We start from the raw sequence: 19,664 nt of genomic DNA on the forward strand, positions 1-19,664 counted from the left end.
AGGGTCGGCCAGCCGCACAGAGCAAGAGGCATTCGATTGCAGGGTAGAGGATGTTTTCGCTTCCTCCTCACGAGGAGGACGTTTGTTACTGAATGTGCTGCTCTGAGGAGTAGAAATAACTTTTAAGCTGAAAATGAAAGGGAAGAGGCTGCGGTATCCTGTACTGATCAGCAGTTATGTTGCTGTCAGTGGGAGTTTCACAAGAGACTGATGAAGCCAGGATTAGACCTTTGATCTGTTTGCTTCTGGTATTAGTGCCCTCTGGCTCTATAAGATCAGGCTGATCTAAAAGTTAGATGGAAACATGGGAGAAGACCTAGCAAGTAGTGTTAAAGCCATCCGCAAGTTTAGCACGTCTTTATCCTTAGCAGCAACCTCAGGACTGAGAAAAGGGGTTTTGCGAGACCTCCTTCTCTACTAAGCAGCAGCGTCATGGTTGCATGACTAAGTCGATGATGTGGAAAGTGGTTTCCTAATAATGAGGGCGATTAGCAATCGTGCAGAATTTCTTGAAAGAGGAAGGATGTCTTAAGCTAATTCTAACCTGCGTAATTTCCCCTTGAGCCCTCAATTCCACATAAACGTTCAACCACAGACAGCATCCCAGTCGTCTCATAGCCTAATTCTTGTGACCAGTGGTGTGCTCCACTGATCCTTCAGCACAGTCTGGCTCTCTACACACCCTGGATTATCCATTGTGACAGTCCATGCCTTGGGTTTTTCCAAAACCTGCTTGATTGGTGAGATAAAAGTGTAAAATACTATTACTGCAACAGTAGGGTTTTGTTGGGAGTCTTGAAAAAATAAAACAAAAAGGGTAGGGGGTGAGCTAGCTGTTTTCTTGATTTTAGGACAAACTGCAGAAAAAGTGAAAACACGAATAACATAAGGGTTTTTAGCTAGCCTAGAGGTGAATAATAATTGAACATCTTATCGTAAGATCTTAGATACCTGTTTCCCTGCTCAGTGGATGCTCTGTCCCACATTGCCCTCTAGCGAGGACATCTCAGAGCAAATGCTGCCTTCCAGCTTGCAGCCACCACGATGTGAAATGTGGTATTTTAATAACTGCGGAAAGGGGTTGTTTCTGAAGTGGTGGTTTGCCATGCGATGGGAATAGCGGGAGGAGGAGCAGCATCCACCGGCCGCAGGTGCAGGTGTGTGTACCTGCACTGTCCGCAGCTTTCCTGACATTTGCTTTTTGTTGGAGCTAACAGACTCTACAAGCATCTCCCTGCTGCTGCTTCGTCACCAGCCAAAGGTCCCTGCTCTCTTCTGCTTTGGAAAAAGGGGAAAAAGTTCCCCTGAGTTGTTTTTTTTTTTTTGGTGAAGGATGATCTTTTTTTTCCATATTCTTTGTCTTACCCTTTGCTCCATGAAACACACTTCAGTTCTGTGGTTTCGCCTGTATACCCACGGCCTGACAACCCTGCCGGTGGTTTGGCAATCATTACGGGACAAACTTCTGTCCCTCTTCAACCCGCACTGGTACATCCAAAGGTGTTGCCTGGTCCTTGTCCTGCTGCCTGCTTAGCCCCATGAGCCTGCGCTGGTGCCAAATGATGATTTTGGTGTGTTCCCAGTTCTCCTGAGCTTTTAAACACCTACAGAAAAACATCAACCAACAACAGGTTGGGTTTTTTTTTTTTTTTTAAAAAAAAAAAAAAAGGAAAACTACTGTCTGCTGCCTGTGGAGAGCACATCATGCCTGATTCATCCTGTCCTCAAGGTGTTAAACCAGCCCTACGGTGACCAGAGCTGCCCTCTCCTGGGTTGTGAGTGCCCTGAATCAGCTGTCTGTTGGCCACACAGACACAGTTGGCGTTTTGCTTGCACACACATGTCCCATCAGGGCAATGACACAGCAGTTCAGCGGCCCCCTTGGCTCCTTGGTGGCTGTGGGAACCTGTCGCAGCCCGGGATGCTTTGGTGTCCACAGCAGTCTTCCCTCGGAGAGGGTCGTCCCTGGGGCTGTAAACCCTCAGGCAGCTCTGGAGGAGCAGGTTTCTCTGCCGGTGCCCTCTGCAGCGCTGGGTGTGAGGGCCAGGGCTGAGGAACCAGAGCTGGGAAAGAGGAGATGCTCAGGTCTGCTTGGGTTTTCCTTCTCCTTACTCCTTCTGGGGTCAGGAAGTAAGAGCAGAGCAACGTCCAGAGTCCTGCTGAAATCCAAAGGCTTTTCATTCAAAACATGGGCTCCGTTTGTCACTGCCCCAGGCACTGCTCCGAGCAATATGAGACCCAGTGTGTCCTTATGTGTTTGACCATAATTACTTAGAAATCCATATTTAATGTTCAGTTATCAAAGATGAACATGGTCTTTGATTGCCGCCTTGTTCATCAGGGTAGTAGCCATGGCCGTTCCTCTGCTAGATGCTGTCCGTTTAAACTCTCTGACTAAAAGCTCAGCAGTTTTAGAGCAGTTTGTTCTAAAGTCTGTGATTTCTTGCACGCCAACAGCCACAGGGCGCAACCTGTTTGCCTGCGTGGGTGCAGACAGCACCCTGCCGTCACTGCGGTCCTCCCAGGGGCTGCGGGACGTGATGGTGTTTGGGGAGCCGGGGTGGGCTGTGCTGTCACCCAGCCTACTCCACAGGGCACTCATGGGTTGAATGACAGACACTAATGCCATCTAGTGACCAAAAAAAATGTGCCGTGGATGTTTTATAAAACGCTAGTGGAAGTTTTATAGCCCCAGGCGAGGCAGGCCTCGGGGCTGGGAAGGAGGGAGATGCTGCTGGGTGTGCTGGGAAGAGAAATCCCTTTTCCCTGCTCCCCCAACCTGCCTCTTCCCTCATTTCACATCCCACGAAGTGCTTCTGCAGGTGTCCAGGGGCAGGGATGTCCCATGTGAGGCTTTATAGATCCCTGGGGGAGCAAGGCACGGGCTTCCTAAGCAGCTCTGTTGATCGAGGAGCACAGATTCCCCGACTTACTGCTGGATCCTGGAGCACAGACCCAACGCCTGGGGACAAGGGGACTGCGGGAGGGGAGGTGGCTTGCTCCACTGCTGGCGTGGACATCACCTGGGGACCAGTTTAGCTGGCAACACGGGATGCGACGTGGTGCCGGTGCTGCAGCTTTGAGCTGAGCTGAGACAGGGCAAGAGATGGCAGCTTCTGCCACTGTCCTGACAGCCGTGACTCGTTACTGCGGCTCATAGGACCTGACACTTTTTTCCTCCCACCACCTTTTCTTCTCCCTCTTGCTTCTGTAGGTGATAGCCGGGAAGGCATTAACGCCCTGATTTTCGGCACAAGTGGCTGGCTGGAGTCTTCGTTGCTTTGTACCTAGTTATTAATCCAGCCAAATCACGGCGCCACAAACCTAGAGGAATTTGTTTGAACTCTGCATGTTAAAAATAAAGGTGAAGTTGTTTCTGACCATACCAGCTTATTCTGCTTGGCTAAGCTGTCGTCACAGGTGTGCTTTGCCTCGCATAGGGCTGGCGGTCTCCTCGGAATATTTGGCAGCTTTGATCATTTCTCCAACTCCTGAGAAATGCACGGAGAGAGAACTTGGGAAGTAAAAGTTTCCGGTTAAGGAACTTGAGGGCTGAGATTGTGCTGATGAAGTACATTACAAATGTACCGAGATGCCAGGCAGCACCCCCAGAGAGATTTGGAGAGAGAGGTGGGATGTACCCCACTGTCGAAGGCGAGCGAGCAAAGCGCCCAGATGCGAATAAGCTCCTTCATGGGACGTTTCTGAAGTGCAGCGACCCCAAGACCGGTGTTGGCGCAGGCTGGCACATCCCTGGCCGAGGGTCCCAAAGAGCCGCCCCCTCACCGCACACACGGATCCGTCAGCAGTGCTTGGCCCCAGAGTGAGCGAGGAGCCGCTGCTCCGCTCTGTGCTGCTCAGACCTGCTCGTGCTTTTTTCGGAAAGCTGTTTACAAGGGGCCTTGGGGACTTCTTGTTGTTTTTCTATCCCAAACGTAAAGGTACCAAATATGTTCCTATTGTCTACTTTACAAGTGTTTCGTGTTATCTTTGCTGCTTCTTTTTCTGGATTATCCTTGGGTCCCCCTGCCTTTCTGCCCTGGATAATTGAGGGTTGGCAGCGTGCCTGCAGCGTTCCTGTTTCAGGGCCAAAATGGGAGTGAGAATAAACGCTTCTAAATATTGTGTTGAAGCAAATAAGTAATTTACTTATAATAGCTCTTTGCCTGGCATTACACTGGCAATTTCACGCAGGTTTTGCAGGAGTGAGCAGTTGTGAGAGGTTGGAAGAGCTGTGCGCCTTGGGGAATATTTGCCGTGTGGGTATGGCAGGGAGTAGGGCTTCACAGATTTGGAAGAGTGCTCCTACTTCTGTAAAGGGACTTTATCCAGCAGTATGCGACAACTCAGCATTTTATAGATCTGCTGGCCCTAAATTCTGCAAATACCCCTGTCTACCAGGAATTTAGCTGGAGGTGGCAAAAGTAAAGACTCCCATGTGAGGAGAAGGCAAGTCTACTTCGCCTTGTGCTTTTGAGTAAGACATCTTTGAGAGCAGCCAGCCGACCAAAACACAGTATACATCCACACTGTCTTCTCAGCTCAATAGAAATCCTTCAGCATTATCACGGCTCCGTCTGTTCTTTTTCCTGAAGAGAGATGGAAAAGGAAAAAGCATTTAGGGTGCTCTTTTGCCTGAAGCACTCAACACAGAGATGTATTCCTATCTATTTGGCATCAGCAGGGCAATAGCATCTTGCAGGAGACAGGCAGAACAACTTGCGGTGAATAACCTGAGCCTAGTACTAATTTTCTGTTTTCTCTCTCCTTGTAGGGATCCTGTTTACGATGCTGGTATTTGGACCAGCCTGTGGATTTATCTTGGGCTCCTTCTGTACCAAAATCTACGTGGATGCTGTCTTCATTGACACAAGTAAGGAGAACTGGGTTTGGTTTCCAATTGTGTTAATGTTGTAGCAGCAGGACAAAAATGCTGATGCTCACAAGGTGGAAACTACTTCTTATTCCATCCTGAGCGCCTCTTGCATGTATGGGTGTCACTTTTAGAGGGGTTTTATGACTGGGATTCAGAAGTTTTCAGCCTGTCCCAATAGATGACAGGTTCATAGTGGCTAAAATTTTTGCCTTCTGTGGGCTTTTCTACTGCGAGATGGGTTTGAGCCCAGCTCTTAGAGGACACCTGGAAATATCACCGTGGCAGGACACACTGGCTAGCCGTGGACATAGTCTTGCCCGGGGAGCTGTGTCCAGAGCATGGGGTGAAATCTGAAGAGCTGCCATCCCCAGGATCTGGGAGGACCATCCGGGCTCTCTGATGGAGTCACACCAGTCAGACCTATATGACCCTGTTTGGATGGACAGGTTCAGTCCTCCAGCATTGTTGCTTCTTCCCAAAGCAGTGCTAATTATTTCTCACCTTGAGTCTGCACTTGTTGATTAAAAAAAATCTGCAAATTCTGCTTTTATTGCTACCTGCATTGTATGCTTTTTGCCATTAGAGGGCAATGTGCAACAGGCTGTTCTCTTCTGCTCCCCAAGCCCTTTGGCTGTAGACTGCAAACTGACTTTTCATTCTTTTCCCTCACTTGTTCAGATGCCTTTTCTACAGTTTTCAGCTCCATCTGGTCCCGCAGGCTCTCATCCTGCTGCAGGGGTGTTGTCCCCTTTCAGGGTTCATTCCAGTTCTGTGATGTTGCAAATATATCTTCATAGGATGCGTTTGGATGGAGTTGAGCTTTGTAGGACTCAGAACAGAATTGTGCAAATCTGGAGAAGCGCTACTGCCCTTCCTTGATTTTACATACACGTAGCAGCTGAAGAAACCTAAATAATATTGAACGAGCAGGAAAGAAGTATCTTTTTTGATGGCTGAGACTTTTGACTGAGGCTTGGTCAAACACCACATGGCCCCTTTTCATTCCTTGGCTTTAGCAAAGATATGCCAAAGACTCGCTTGGTCCTGTACGCAGAGGAGCTTGCTTGAACCCTGTCACATATTTGACCATTAAATATAATTCATTCATGAATGTGCAGAAGAAGATACCCCTCACCACAGCGTGTTACAAGTTTGAAAATGGGTTTAAAAACAATTGGATGAGTTTATAAAAGAAAACATGAATGAGATACCAAATCTAGCTTAGAAAGTCCCCGAGCCACAAATGGATGAATTAAAAGGAATAATGTCAGGAACGTAGTGACTTTACCCTTGTGTACTTTCTGGTTGTCTGCAGCTGGTTGCCATCAGAGGCAAGATGCCGGTCTAGCTAAAAAAGTTAATTTCATTGTGATATGGCCATTCTTAATTTAAGACGTGACTCCATATTTACATCTCAAGAAGTCCCAGACAAATACGGAGCCATGGAGGAGAAAGGTGGAGTGTTATCGCTGAGAAGCCTGGAGGGGCTGTGGCTCAGCAGGCCACAGGGAGGGTATGGTGCTTTCCAGCTGCAGGTCCAGCTGGCTTTGGCCGTGGTCCATCACTGTCATGCGAAGGCTGGGACACGCGTGGCCTCTGTCTATTTTTGTATGGGAAAGAGTTCGCACATTGCAGCTGGTTCTGCCTTTCATCTCAGGGCGGCGTGAGGACACCGAGCTCCAGAGGGTGGGTCCTGTCCTGCTCCCCATTTCAGGCAGGAGGTGCAGGGTGCCAGGGCATGCTGCTGCACAGCCCTCCGTACAGGACCTATTTTAGGAAGGGGATGTGAAGAAGACCTTGGTTTACGTGGCTCTTCATGTGGCTGTGTTCCCAACAGCCTGAAAAAAATACAGTTCAGGCAGGAGGAAATAACAGCAGAAGAATCCAATCCCTCCAAAACACTATTTTTCAAACTTTATATATATTTGAGAGTTATGTGTTATTTTCCCTAAGGAGAAAAGAGTTTCCTTCCATCTCTGCTTGAGAGACAACTTGATTGCTTCACTTGAGACAGATTTTTCAGAGTGGCAGTAGCCAGGCAGACATCATGAACGGAGGAGCTTGTTATTGCAGCCGTGCGGACCCGGGTCTCCCCCAGGAGTCAGCTCCAGCGCTGGGCACCCTCCGCCAGCTCGCACGAGGCGGCTGTTAGGAACACAGTTTATTTTCTTCTGCTGCTTATTTTTATTGCCCCCAACTGACTCCAGAGCCTCCTTTTTCCTTATCTCCGCTGATTGATGGCCTACAGAATACTTTTGCCTTTTACTTTGCTTTTCTTCATTTTCTGATGATTTCTCTGCCTTTCTGAGCCCATTTTATGCAGTGGGTGGGCTTCTTTTCTAATATTTAGGACTGTTTCACCCTCCAAACGGTCACAGTTGCCCATAAAGCTCAAATGCCCATCTCTCCTTGGCTGAAAAGGGCTGTGAATGCAAAGCCGGGAGAGCACCGACCTCCTGAAAAAAATAAAGGGTGAACCAGGATGGAGATGCGATGTCCTTGTCTGTGCTGCTTCTTCTCCATGCACGTCTGTGCTAGTAGGTATGTCAGGTGTGTGTGCACATTTGGCACACCGGGACAGTGATGTCAAAACCACTGTACCAGCACGTGGGACACTGACAGGTACGTGGCAGCTTCCTAGAGGTGGCAGAGCCAAAGACACTGGAGAGAAGCTCCGATGACAGGGTGTTGTAGAGGACACATGTACCATCTAGATAGACAAGGTTGTTTGTCCTAAAGACCTCTTGGATGTGGAGGTTGTTATGCGCTGGTGGCTCACACGGTATGGGTATGGGATGCGTTGTGGGTCTCCACCTTGTGTCTGGGAGCCCCTCACCAGCCAACGCAGCCCCCAACAACCATCTTGCAGCCTACAGGGTCATGAACTCTGTTCTCTTCCCCTCCCTGCGGCAGAGACACTGACCGCGTGCGTGTGTGTGTGTGTGCCTTGCAGGTAAGCTGGACATCACCCCGGATGACCCTCGATGGATCGGCGCGTGGTGGGGAGGCTTCCTGCTGTGTGGTGCCTTACTCTTCTTCTCGTCCCTGCCGATGTTCGGGTTCCCGCAGTCTTTGCCCCCGCGGCCGGAGCACGCTGGGGAGAGCGAGCAGGCCATGCTTCCCGAGAGGGACTACGAGAGACCCAAGCCGAGCAACGGGGTCCTGCGGCACGCGCTGGAGGGGGAGAGCAGCACGACCTGCTTCCAGCAGCTGCGAGGTGACACACTGGCTCTTGTCACGTTTTCTGTGAGAGTCAGCAACAGGTTAACAGCTGGTTGGATTTATAATTGGTCTCTGATTTGGGCTATCTACCTCTACCCCCCCAAAAAAAAAAAACAAAAACGGAAAACCCTTCAATATCCTAAAATTTCAGTGCCTAGTTTCTAATTATCTCTGGCATTGTCCCCATTGTAGAGAGAGACTTTGTTCCACTTGAAAGGTTTGGGGTTTTTTTTTAAACTACAAAGCTTCAAAAATGCGTGATAGTCCTGTAGAGTTGATAAAAAAAAATGAAGGGGAACACAGTTGCCAAAGCAATTTGTGAAGTTCTCTCCAGTCTACTGTCCTCCTCCCCTCTGCCTCCCAAAACAGAGAGCAAGCTAGCAAAGGCGGTTAAAAAAAATTGGGAGCTCCCGGCATCCGAGCTGCAACTTAGTGCAGTCCCAGATACAAAGCAGCGATGCTGGGCGACACTGCAGCTCTTAAACTGGGATGGGGAAGAGGTAGATACCAGCCCAAAATAGCAGCAAAGTGGTAGGGCAGAATGTGGCTTTGTAGCAAATTAGGCTGGAAAACCCTATGTGGTGTCCTGCAGTGGTGGAAATGGACCTGGCTCTAATTAAGGTCAGTTAAGGATCCGGTATTTTGTGGGAGAGTGTGGGCAGATATCGTTTCCATAGGCTGCGCTAGAAAATCCTTCATCTGAGATGGTGGTTCTGTAGCCCTGGTGGTTGCTTCCCACTCTCTGTCGCTGTGGCAGAGCAGGTTTCATTACTGCCTAATGCATTTTGATAAACGAGGACAAAATCACTTACTCTCTGTGCAGTCACCTTAATTGGGAATTGAATGAGGTGCGGGTGGGAAGAGAAAAGAGACTTTGAGGAAAAAAGTATTTTCTTAAATGTAAAAATGCCTTGAGTAGTTGATGTGGTTGTTCATTAAGGGAAGGTCAAAAACGTGAAATTTTGACTTGGTGAGAAAATTCAAAAGAAAGGTAAAGGGATAAATTGTTTGAAAATTTGTCAGTAAAATTGATTTCTTTATCCTTGTTGCAAGGATTTTCTCAGGTTTGAGGGATGGGCTTTTCCCATGGTGTGTTAATCTGTATAATTCTGTGGCTTTTGTTGTGGACTCCTCAGAGCCTCTGCTTCTGGCCACTGAGTTTTTGGAATAGGCACTGGAAATTTTTGCAGGCTTTCACAAAGAAAAATGCAAGAATATGGCACGTCCTTGCTGCGTGGAGAGGCAGCAGTTCTGCCCGAGGGCAGAGCTGAGCGAGCTGAGTTTCTTGCACCGAAGGAGGCCGTGACGGGGTTCCTAGAGCATCTATTGCTCATTGAAGTAGAGAAATTAAACTGCCACATCCATATGCTTCAAAGTATTGATTACATCAGGAGGCGCCACGGTCTTCCACGTTAGCCCTCTCATTGCAGGTAACCCCATTTCACATCAGTCGGTATTCCAGAGGTCTCTCTGTAGATGAACTTTGAAATACGATTTACATCACATCAAATAAGACAGGGAATGACCTTTTTAGTTGTGCCTTTGAGGCTGTCACAGACGACACGGTGTTGGTAGCTGACGTCTCCTTTGAAGTCCCTTGCCGCTATCGTCACAGTCGGAACGTGGTCAAGAGTCATGTTTGCTCAGGTGCCCGCCTGGAGGAGGAGATGTTTGGACACCTACCGCGAGCGAAGGCAAACATGCCTCACAAGCAGTGTTTAAGGTGGTGGGTTGAATCTTGCTGTGTATATACATCGTTTTGCCAGCAGCTGAAAAATACATACGCATTCCGATGTGGCAGGACCGTGTATCCTTAGTCTATTTGTTGATTGTAGGAAGTTTCCCTGGGAGAAAGTTAGACTGTTTAGCCTTTTTCCTAGGATAAAAAGGACTGGTAATTATATACAGAGGTTAAAAATATATTTGTGCATGCATAGTCATGTCTTCTGTCTTATTACGGGCTTTGGGGTTTGCGTGTATTGTGGAGCTGAACAGCAGAGGATGTACCTGTACATGGGGTTGGGGGTGGAAATGCTCATTGCTCATCGGGGTTTGTGCGGCCCTAACTCTGACTCCTTTTTAGCAAGTGTTTGTCTCTGCAGTTTGCTCCTGGGCAGGTGTGTGCCAGGCATGAGTCCACGTCTGCATGGAGGTGTGGGACTGTCCATCTCTTGAGCACAGTGTGGGGAGGAAGAGTTGCTTCTCTGCACTGATGGTGTGAACACACTGTGTGTCAACAGTGCATCCTTAGAGAGGCTGAACTGAGTCTCCTTTTTGGCCGTTGGAGGCGCTTGATTATTTTTTATTTTATTTTATTTTTGTCAAGCCTTGCAGTGACAGTTGCGCGTGAGGGGACGTGGCAGGAGAGGAAGCGGGGTGGTGTGGGTTGGAGACACGCTCCCAGCTGGGTCACGTCTGACAGCAGGCGACACGGCGTGGCTGGCACCTGGGAGGATGCTCGAGACGCTACAAGATCTGCCGAAAAGGCAGTGAGATGCAGGGCTGGGTGAGATTCCTCGGCTTTCTCTAGCCTTGAGCACACAGAAAAGCAACCTGCGCAAAGCCTCGAAAGGTCGTTTACATCCCTATCAAGGTCTAAACAGGAGGGAGGGCACAGCTTTTGGGAAACCACGGCATCTCTTCCCGTCGGGTATCTTCGTGCCAGGAAAAGAAGCATCCTTAAGTGGGGCTTCGAACTTGAAACGAAAAGCGTGCCTTTGAAGGGCCCGAGGTGAAGAGGCAATCAAAGGCAGCAGCGGCGGCGGGTGGCTGCCGCGGCAGCTCTGCGCCAGGGAATGGCGGCTCAGGCCAGAGAGCTTTGGGGCAGTCCTGGGAGGTGCTTACCCTTGTGCTAAACCGGCATATGAACGCTGCACCGCTTTACCTGATTAGTATTTCAGTTAAGCAGCGCAAATCCGTTTGGGAACGCAGGGAAGTGAAGGATTAATAGCCGGGAGAGGATGGATAAATGCTGCCGCTGCTCTTTGCTCTCGGCTGGCAGCCTGGCAGGGTCGTTCCAGCCCTGCGCTCCCCGTATGGTCTGTGAAAGCCCCTCAGGCGTGGGCTGTGGCAGTCCTTGCTATCCTGGGGGCAGAGCTTTGCTTCCCTACCTCTGGTCTGCCGTGGGGACCTCTCCGCCATTCGGGGCCGGAGACGATGCTCGGCTGTGTCAGGGCACTGTGCCCTCTGCTCGCGTCTGTCCGGCATCTGCCCTCTCCCTCGGTGTTAACACGCTGCCTCTAACCCACCACCTGCTCCAGGACGTGCTTGGAAATATTTTGTTCAAATAATATTTTATTTTTTTTTCCATACAGAAATGTCACTTCTACTGAATTGAGCGGTCAGTTCTGATGAAATTTGGTTTCAGAATGCTTCCTTGGCTTTATCTTTAACACCCCTGAAACATTCTGCTCTAAATGCATTTTGTTTTGCAATGATTTAAACCAGAAATTCATTACATTCTGCCTGTCTAGCGAGAGAGATTAAAAACCTAAAAGGATTGAAATTGATATGGAATCCTTCAGGTTTGGAGAGAGAAGCTCATTCACAAGGTATTAAAAGAAAACTCACTGTGGAATTAAATGAATTTCAAAACTGCAAATTCCCTAGATTTGGAAACATTTTGGTTCCTGTCCAGCTTCATTTCCAAGAGTGTAGGAGAGCTGGGTTGTACAGCTGACAGCTGTCTTGTCTTCTGTTCGGTTCCTTCCTGCTCTGTGTACCAATCTGCTGAATACCTAGGGAGGGAGCTGCTCTCAATCCTGGATTTCTCTCCCCAAAGTGCTCTCTGGGAGGAGATATGTAGTGCTGGGCCAGAAGCTCCCAGCTGTGCAGGGGAGTCCTGGGCCATGGAGAGCCTGTAGTCCATCCTTGGTGGGAGCTCATAGGATTGAGCGGGTTTAATGGCTAACATGAGTAGTTTTAAACTCATGACTCTAACGGGTGACAGCGACAACGTTTTGGAGAGAGCTTCATCTGTACCTTCATTCACGGCCAGAGCAGTGAGTCTTTGGTCCAGATCTAAAGGGTATCAAGACCTTAATGCCTTTTTGGATTTCGGTCTTGGCTCCCTACCAACATCTGAAAGACTTGCTGAGAAATCCTCATCTTAGGTAAGGGGATGGTGGGTGATCATAAAAGGCCCCACATCAGGTCCTGTCAGTCTCCAAGTTTCCTTTGGCTTGGATTTCTTGAGGGTGTGGGCTTTGTTGGCAGGTTCTTCTTGGCTGTTTCAAAGCCAGCGTCCTTTTTATCAGAAGCTTTGATTAATTCAGAAAGGCCTTCAGCCTGCACGCTTCAGGGCAGAAGCTGAGAAGCAGCTGAGGTCAAGCAGGGTGTGTCTGTCTCCGAAAAGAAGCAGTGCTTTGCCATGACCTCCATGACACGAGCGAGGGAGGTTTATGTCCCTCTCTGAAGTTGAGCAAAGGTGGTTGCTGGAGGTAAGCTGATAGACTAGAGGGGCCTGCTTTCCATGCATGAGAACATCACGGTTGCTTCAAGCTTGTATCTGTCAAGAAGCCTTTTTGACATCGGTGTCATCCTTTTCCTTCATATCTTTTGTGATACTAATTTTGCCAAACCCACGTGGACTTCAGCATATTAAACTCACCTGAGAGATCTTCAGCGCCTCTTGCCTTACTCCATCTTCTCTTTTATAGGAGCTGCCTCTTTCCGGGAGGTATTTTCTTCTTGCCGCCTGAACTATTTTCTTCAGCTCTTATTCCTCAAGCCAGATAGAGATTTTGCCTTTTGTTTTCTATTCAGATCTGAGGCTTGCTGCCTACGTTGCTATTAGAAAGTAGTATTTTGGTTCGACGCTACATTACACCTTTCCCTCGCCACACTGTCCTAGGTGGACTGGGCTGTAAACCTGCCTCTAATTTATTACTTTGCTTTCTGTGTTCCTCATCTTTACTGCAAATTGAAAACATGTCTCTGTAGGGTGCTCCAACTGGAAAAAGGGGCCTTGGTGATTGTAACGTTCCAAACAATTCATTTCAAGCACCAACGTGATGATTATAGTTTGTCGTTTCTGGAGAGTAGTTAAACCTCATGTAATGAGGTTGCCAATTATCCCCGGTACTCCCCGATGTTTAGTGACAAATCAAAGCTACTTGGTGTACGTGAGTGTGTTTGCTTGTCAAGCCCGTGGTCTGTCACCCGCAAATGCCCACAGCAGGAGATAGGGAGGGTGCTTGATGCCTCGGCCAGGGCGTTGCTTGGGGTGTTCAAAGGTGCTAAGTTGAGGAATTGGAAAGGGCGTTGGGGAGCTTTGGGACATCCTCCTGGGGCCCTTCCAACCTATGGGTGATCCTGTGACCAACGCTGCATGTGGACGGTCTGAAGAGTTGGGTATTAAGTCCTTCAGCAGTGAAAAGAGGCTGAGGTTTCTTGTTCTTCTCAGTGTATCTTGCCATGGCAGTGAGAATCGCTGTTCTGCCGTCGTTTCTGCAGCGTATCGGGTGCATTGGGATAAGGATGTTAAATGAGCTGGTCCTTCTGAGTGTGGGAGGATGAGTCTTTCTGTGCCGTGTCTGATACAGCTCGTGGGTTCTCCGAGTAGGTTTTTGAGACTCTTTTGAATCCAAAAGACCTTTCCCTTTTCCCATTTGGCGAATGGGCTTCAACATCACATTTATAGCTCCAAAGTGCTGCTACAAAAGTGTTCGGCTAACCTTTGGGCCAGCAAGGTGCAGGGTAACATTTATCATGACTCTTGCTGGGATCGGCTCCAGTGAAGAAGCTCCAGGCTTAGCTTTTGCGTTCCCCAGGGCTTTACTGTCCCCCATCAGACATTCTGCATTCCCCCTTCATAACCAGCACCATATGCCAGGCAGCTGAAAGCACGTCACTCTAGTCTATTGAGAGACTTTTAAACTTCACTGCTGACTTTTAATCTTGTTCCCAGAGGTATTTCACCCCAAGAAGTGAGACAGATAAGGCAGCAGCAGGTGTCAAATGATTCATCTTAACGGGTAGCAGTAGCAAGATGAAAGGATATTCATTTCTATGGGGAGCCTCCTGTCATTTCCCTTAGAAAATGAAAGGGAATGAGCTGGCCCTGGCTGAGAAGATGGTGGAGGCTGCCAGGCACTGCCTGCATTGCTTCTGCACTCTTTGCACTGGGTTTGATGTTATACCCTCTAGCTGGTACAGAGCCCTGTTGCAGTAGACGGTGGTCAAACATGCGGTGGAGGACAGGATCTGTCCCAGAAGACTCACATCTGGACACACAGGGAGGAGAAGCAACGACGAAGTGATAGGACTCGTAGCCCAACGCTGCCAGGCAAGACATATCACAAAGGCTTCCTCTCCTGTGTGAGATAGTGCGATAACTTCAAAATTTTTGCTGTCCATCCCCAAGTACAAAGGATAGATTTTGACCTTGGTAATGCATGCTGATTGGGTACCAGCCTTGCCAACTTCAGAAATAAATGTCCATAATCTTTAACTCCCTTCTGCAAAAGACAGACTGTCATTATTGTTATTTGGTGGGTAAAGTTAGAGGTAGACCTTTGTCTCTTTGCGTTTGAATTGGCACAAAGCTACATCTCAAGGAATCAATTAATCTTGAACAAACTGAACTCCAGAGGCACAACAGGCATTAATACCTTAAATATGGCTTTTCGAGCTCAGCGCTGCCAAGTCGACCTTTGCATTTTCCCTCCTTTTCCTGGCAAGAAGGGGAAATTCTGTAGGTGGCCACCAAAGAACTGAAGGAGGCAGCAGGTGGCTTCTGAGATCTATATCCACATCTGAATCCCCCCACCCCCATTCCTCCCTCGCAGTATTTTTTTTCTTTTTCTTTTTTTTCCCTGTTCTACTAAAAAATACTATGCCTCCTGCACCTTCATTATCCAGCAAATCCTCAGGAAGCAAGAATTTTATACATTTGGGATATAAAGAGACCAGAAGCTGTGGAGTGGCCCCTTCCAAGAAGGTTAAATCAAACCTAATTATAATCCTCACCCCCCAAAAAAAGAACCAAAGGGACCCAAGTAGAACCTGACAAAGAGCTGTGCATTCACTTGCTGAGGCCAATGCAATTAGATTTTGCACCAAAAAAAAAAACATAAGGGAAAAAAGAAGCCAACACCAGAGAAACCTGTCATCTGCCAGACCCTGGTACACCATAGGGGATGTGGGGGATGGATTTTCAAAATGCAAATAGGGTTCCATTGAGGCTTCACTACACTTCAGCGAGGTAATTTTCAAACTTAATGATTTTCACATTTAATTCAGGGAGAAATTAGTCATCAGGTATTGAGACAAAGCAAGGCTCTCTTCTGTACTGGGATGCTCTCCTCTTCAAGCTGTGTTATCTCGGCAATAATTAAAATGTTCGCTGAAGTAGAAAATGTGCTATCTGATTCATTAGCCAGATTTCCCTTTGTAAGGTAACTCGTGTTTGCTTATCGGAAATAGAGATGGGCTTGAAGAAGAAGGCTCTGGACGCTAATGATTTGGGGGGGAGGAGTGAAGGGATCATGAAACTAAAGCAATTGTGTGCTCAGCGTGTCCTCTTCCACCCTTGCAGCCACCAAAGCTGGTAGGGTCAGCACAGAAGGCATTGCTTGGCTGGTGAAGCTCTGGGCTATGGGAACACACAGGCTAACATGCCTGTCCCAGGCATGAGGTCCTTTATGCCCATGGGTGGCTGTGGCCCAAGGCTAAGCAGGAGAATTTCAGCTTGCCCCCAGATGTGCTGCAAGGAGGTGTCACTCAGCCAGTGTTACGTGGGAATATGAAAATGAAGCAGATCTGGATGGCAGGAGAAGGAAAGGCCAAGCGTGCGCTGGGTTAGCTTGTGTCTCAAAGCTTGCAAGAATTTGTGCGGTGCTGAGTATAGTGCTCATGACACCCATCGGCTGGCTCAGCATTGTTCATGGGGAGCAGGCTGGGAAAGGAGAAGGAAAAAGAGGCTTTGATTGACTTCCCTATGGGGGAAGAAAAAGCAATACTGGAAAACACTCATCCTTCAAAATTTCAAAATCATCTGTAAGATGTAAACATAACAGGTGACTTCTTTTTGCACCTTCCTGGTATCTGCATCTTTCGATGACTATTCTGGTATTTCATTTTGTTCTGGTGTTGCCGCATTTCAACCAGCTTGTCTGTGCAGAACAGAAAATCACTCCTGATTTGAAGTGAGTTTGTCCAGCAGGAGAGCAGCAAGGCACCTCCAGCACCTCGAGTAGAGCCTTCACAAAAACACCTCTCCCTTTTTTCTCTCTTCCAGTGATCCCCAAAGTAACTAAGCACTTGCTCTCCAATCCCGTCTTCACCTGTATCATCCTGGCAGCCTGCATGGAGATCGCGGTGGTGGCTGGCTTCGCCGCCTTCCTGGGAAAGTACCTGGAGCAGCAGTTCAACCTCACCACCTCATCTGCCAACCAGCTCCTGGGTGAGTAACCGCAGGGCCACCAAATCTCCAGCACCCAAAGGCATTTAAAAGTGTTCAGCAGGGCTGGTAGCTACAACCAGTCACACTGGTTAGGCTGCCCAAAAAGTGACTTGCCCAACATCTAGAAATGTCTCTGTGAGAGGGAGGGCTGGGCTCCAGCTGTGCCTTGGCTGCAAAGCCCAGAGCAGACCTCCAGTGTCTTTCCTCCTTGACTGCGCTCTCCACTGCAGCCCACTGCAGTCATCCCCCTGTAGCCGAGCCTGTTGTGGGAGAAGTCAGGGTGTGAGAGTCTGTGATGGCCCTGAAGTACAGCAGAAATTCCAGCCAAACTAGGTCGTTTGGTTGCCCAAGACTGCAGTTGCTCACCAAGAGACAGGGCTGTCCATTAAACCACTGGTCTCATGGTTCAGGTATCCCAGAGTTCTCCAGCCCATCTCCATTTGGTTTAGGAAGCCCAATTTCTCCTGCTAGTCCCTCCTTTCCCCTTGGACTGGAAATGACAGGATTGCAATCATCAGTTCAAATACCTGAGTTAGTGCAGCTTGGTTGACAGGCTGAGAGAGTTGGGGTTGTTCAGCCTGGAGAAGAGAAGGCTCCAGGGAGACCTTATAGTGGCCTTTCAGTACCTAAAGGGGCCCTACAGGAGAGATGGGGAAGGACATTTTACAAGGGCATGTAGTGATAGGATGAGGGGGAATGGCTTAAAACTGGAAGAAGGTAGATTTAGATTACATATTAGGAAGAAATTTTTCACTTTGAGGGTGGTAAGGCACACCTCCATCCCTGGAGGTGTTTAAGGCCAGGCTGGATGGGGCTTTCAGCAATCTGGTCTTGTGGGAGGTGTCTCTGCCCAGGGGTTTGGAATTCGATGACCTTCAAGGTCCCTTCCAACCTAAACCATGCTATGATTCTATGGTTGTCTTTCAAATGCCCCTTCTCTCTGACCCATGCTATGCTGCTGCGGTTTCCCATATATTTATTTCTCAACGTTCATTCGTTCCCTGTCAGGACACTTATGCACAAGTAGGATCTTAATTTATTTTCTCCTGATACCCATTCCCAAGCAGGCCCAGCAATTTGTTTGACAGCCGTTCTCTCGGCAGCACCCAGTTAAAATATCTGCAAGTTGATCTTGTGTGATCTGCAACCACAGCTCGCCAGATGGGCAGCTGGCAGTGATCTGTCAAAAACTGGGACATCATGAAGTGGGTGGATCTTAATATCAAAATAAGGAGCTTGCAAGCTGCTCTCCTGACAGTTATTGATATCTTCTGGTTTTGGCCTGGTTTTCCAAAAGAAACAATCCCCTGCAGAAACAATCCCCTGCAAGCAGTCTTGCGTCCCTCACAGGAACTCACTGGTGAATTTTAATAGGATTTGACAGAAGGACAGAGGTCCCAAAGATCTTAGGCTCTTCCATCTTTCCTGAAAGTTAAAGGAAAGCAACTTCACTGTTGACCCACGGGGAGAAGGCAAACCACTACACTGTTTAGTGAGGGATGCTGGCCAGTCAGCATGTGAGTATGGCTGGATGGTCAGCAAAGAGGGTATCACCCATTTGCCTGAGCACGTCCTGCTTCTGACTAGTAGCGGGAAAGGAGGCTTTGATACCTCTGTGGTCCTCACAACAACTTGTTTAATTTAAACAAAGTTGCTACCGGATTTCCCACATGGCGTTTGTGGGAGTCCAGAAATGCCAGGATTTGGATGCGCTTCTAAGCTTAGCCCAGGTAGGTAAGGTCTGGCGTGTAACTGGCATCAACGGCATAAAGGGGAACCCAGACAAGCTTAGTGTGATGATGCCTTTCTGTGCCTGGAAAGCGAGTCACTTCTGGCAGTGATTTTGCATCTCACAGTTTTGGAAGATTCTCTAAGAGAGGCTTCGTGTTTTCAAATGCAACTATTGCCTAATCTCTGAAGATCAGACTGCTGTGAAGTATACCAAGCAGGGCTCATCCAAAGCCTCTAGATACCTTAGAAAATTCTTCACTTTATTTGTCTGTGAACTGTTGCAGGAAGCGTTAGAGGTACCGCTGTTTAGGTTAGAGTGGGTCAGCCTCAGCAATTTTGGCATCTCCCTCCAATACGAACGAGAACTGGAAGGAAACCCTGGTTCCTCTGTGCAAAGTAGCATACCTGTTTGCATCCATTCCTCACTTTTTGGGCAACCTCGGCTTGGTGCTACTCCAGCAGTTGGTCATTAGAAGGTTTCCCCACACTAGCGCACAGATCTCTCTGCTGGAAAGTAAAAAAAGCTGTAATGGTGTGGTTCGCTGAGCCTCGCTCACACTTCCTGCTAACCTATTTTTCCTCTTGCAGGGATGACAGCAATCCCATGTGCGTGTCTGGGCATATTCCTGGGTGGCCTCTTGGTGAAGAAGCTCAGCCTGTCTGCTCTGGGAGCCATCAGGATGGCCATGCTGGTGAACCTGGTGTCCACAGCTTGCTACGTGTCTTTCCTGTTCCTGGGATGCGACACAGGACCTGTGGCAGGGGTTACTGTTCCCTATGGAAACAAGTGAGTCCCCAGAGAGTTGCAGGGTCTCACGCAGCCTTACCACCATAAATGCCGTATTATTGTCCTCGACAGGCAGCCTTCAGGCAGCGCTGGCCCTTAGTAGCCATGTAGAGCAAGAACATAGAACGCGATGTCATATAGGGCTCTTAGTTTGGGATGTGTTCATGCCACTCACTGCTGTGAGAGTCGAGTACCTGCAGCTGACAAGAGAATTTTACTAAAATCGGTCAAACTGAATTGAAAGGTGCCAGGCCTGATTCTGCACCCGTGGCCACCTACATAGCGTTGGGGCCTGCTGCACCATCTGGTTTCTCCTGGCAGCGAGGGACATGCACTGCTTTGTACATTTATTTAAGCGCCTGAGGGGAATTTGTAGAACCAGGTTTTAGATGCCTGGAAATTCAGATACGGTGAGGAGAGAGTACGCGTGGCTCCGGGCCCATTTTGATGGGAGAAATGAGGCGTGCGGTGCCCTGTAGCATTCACAGGACTTGAAGAGAGTTACTTTGTATTTTCTTTTCTGGTGCTCCTCAGTATGCAGTGGCGATCTTTTTGAAGATGACGGCTCTCAGCTCCTCACAGTTACTGTTCTGGGAAAAAACAGCTCAATCTCCCCTGGCACGTCTTTGGATTTCCTTGGGGAA

At 48.5% G+C, this 19,664-nt stretch overlaps 1 protein-coding gene across 1 annotated transcript in view; it reads left to right on the forward strand.

The window, feature by feature from the left end:
• The window catches only part of SLCO3A1 (solute carrier organic anion transporter family member 3A1), a gene marked incomplete at its 5' end in the record, with an annotated part of 145,705 nt that overhangs the window by 112,067 nt on the left and 13,974 nt on the right, over window positions 1–19,664 (forward strand). Inside the window, 4 exons of the mRNA XM_082488629.1 lie at window positions 4,775–4,873; window positions 7,830–8,093; window positions 16,338–16,502; window positions 18,822–19,020. Of these exons, the coding sequence (XP_082344755.1) occupies window positions 4,775–4,873; window positions 7,830–8,093; window positions 16,338–16,502; window positions 18,822–19,020 (727 nt within the window). The remainder of the gene's footprint in view (window positions 1–4,774; window positions 4,874–7,829; window positions 8,094–16,337; window positions 16,503–18,821; window positions 19,021–19,664) is intronic.

The sequence above is a fragment of the Vanellus vanellus genome, assembly GCF_965231255.1.
Source record: "Vanellus vanellus genome assembly, chromosome: 11".
In the NCBI taxonomy this organism is placed as follows: Eukaryota; Metazoa; Chordata; class Aves; order Charadriiformes; family Charadriidae; genus Vanellus; species Vanellus vanellus.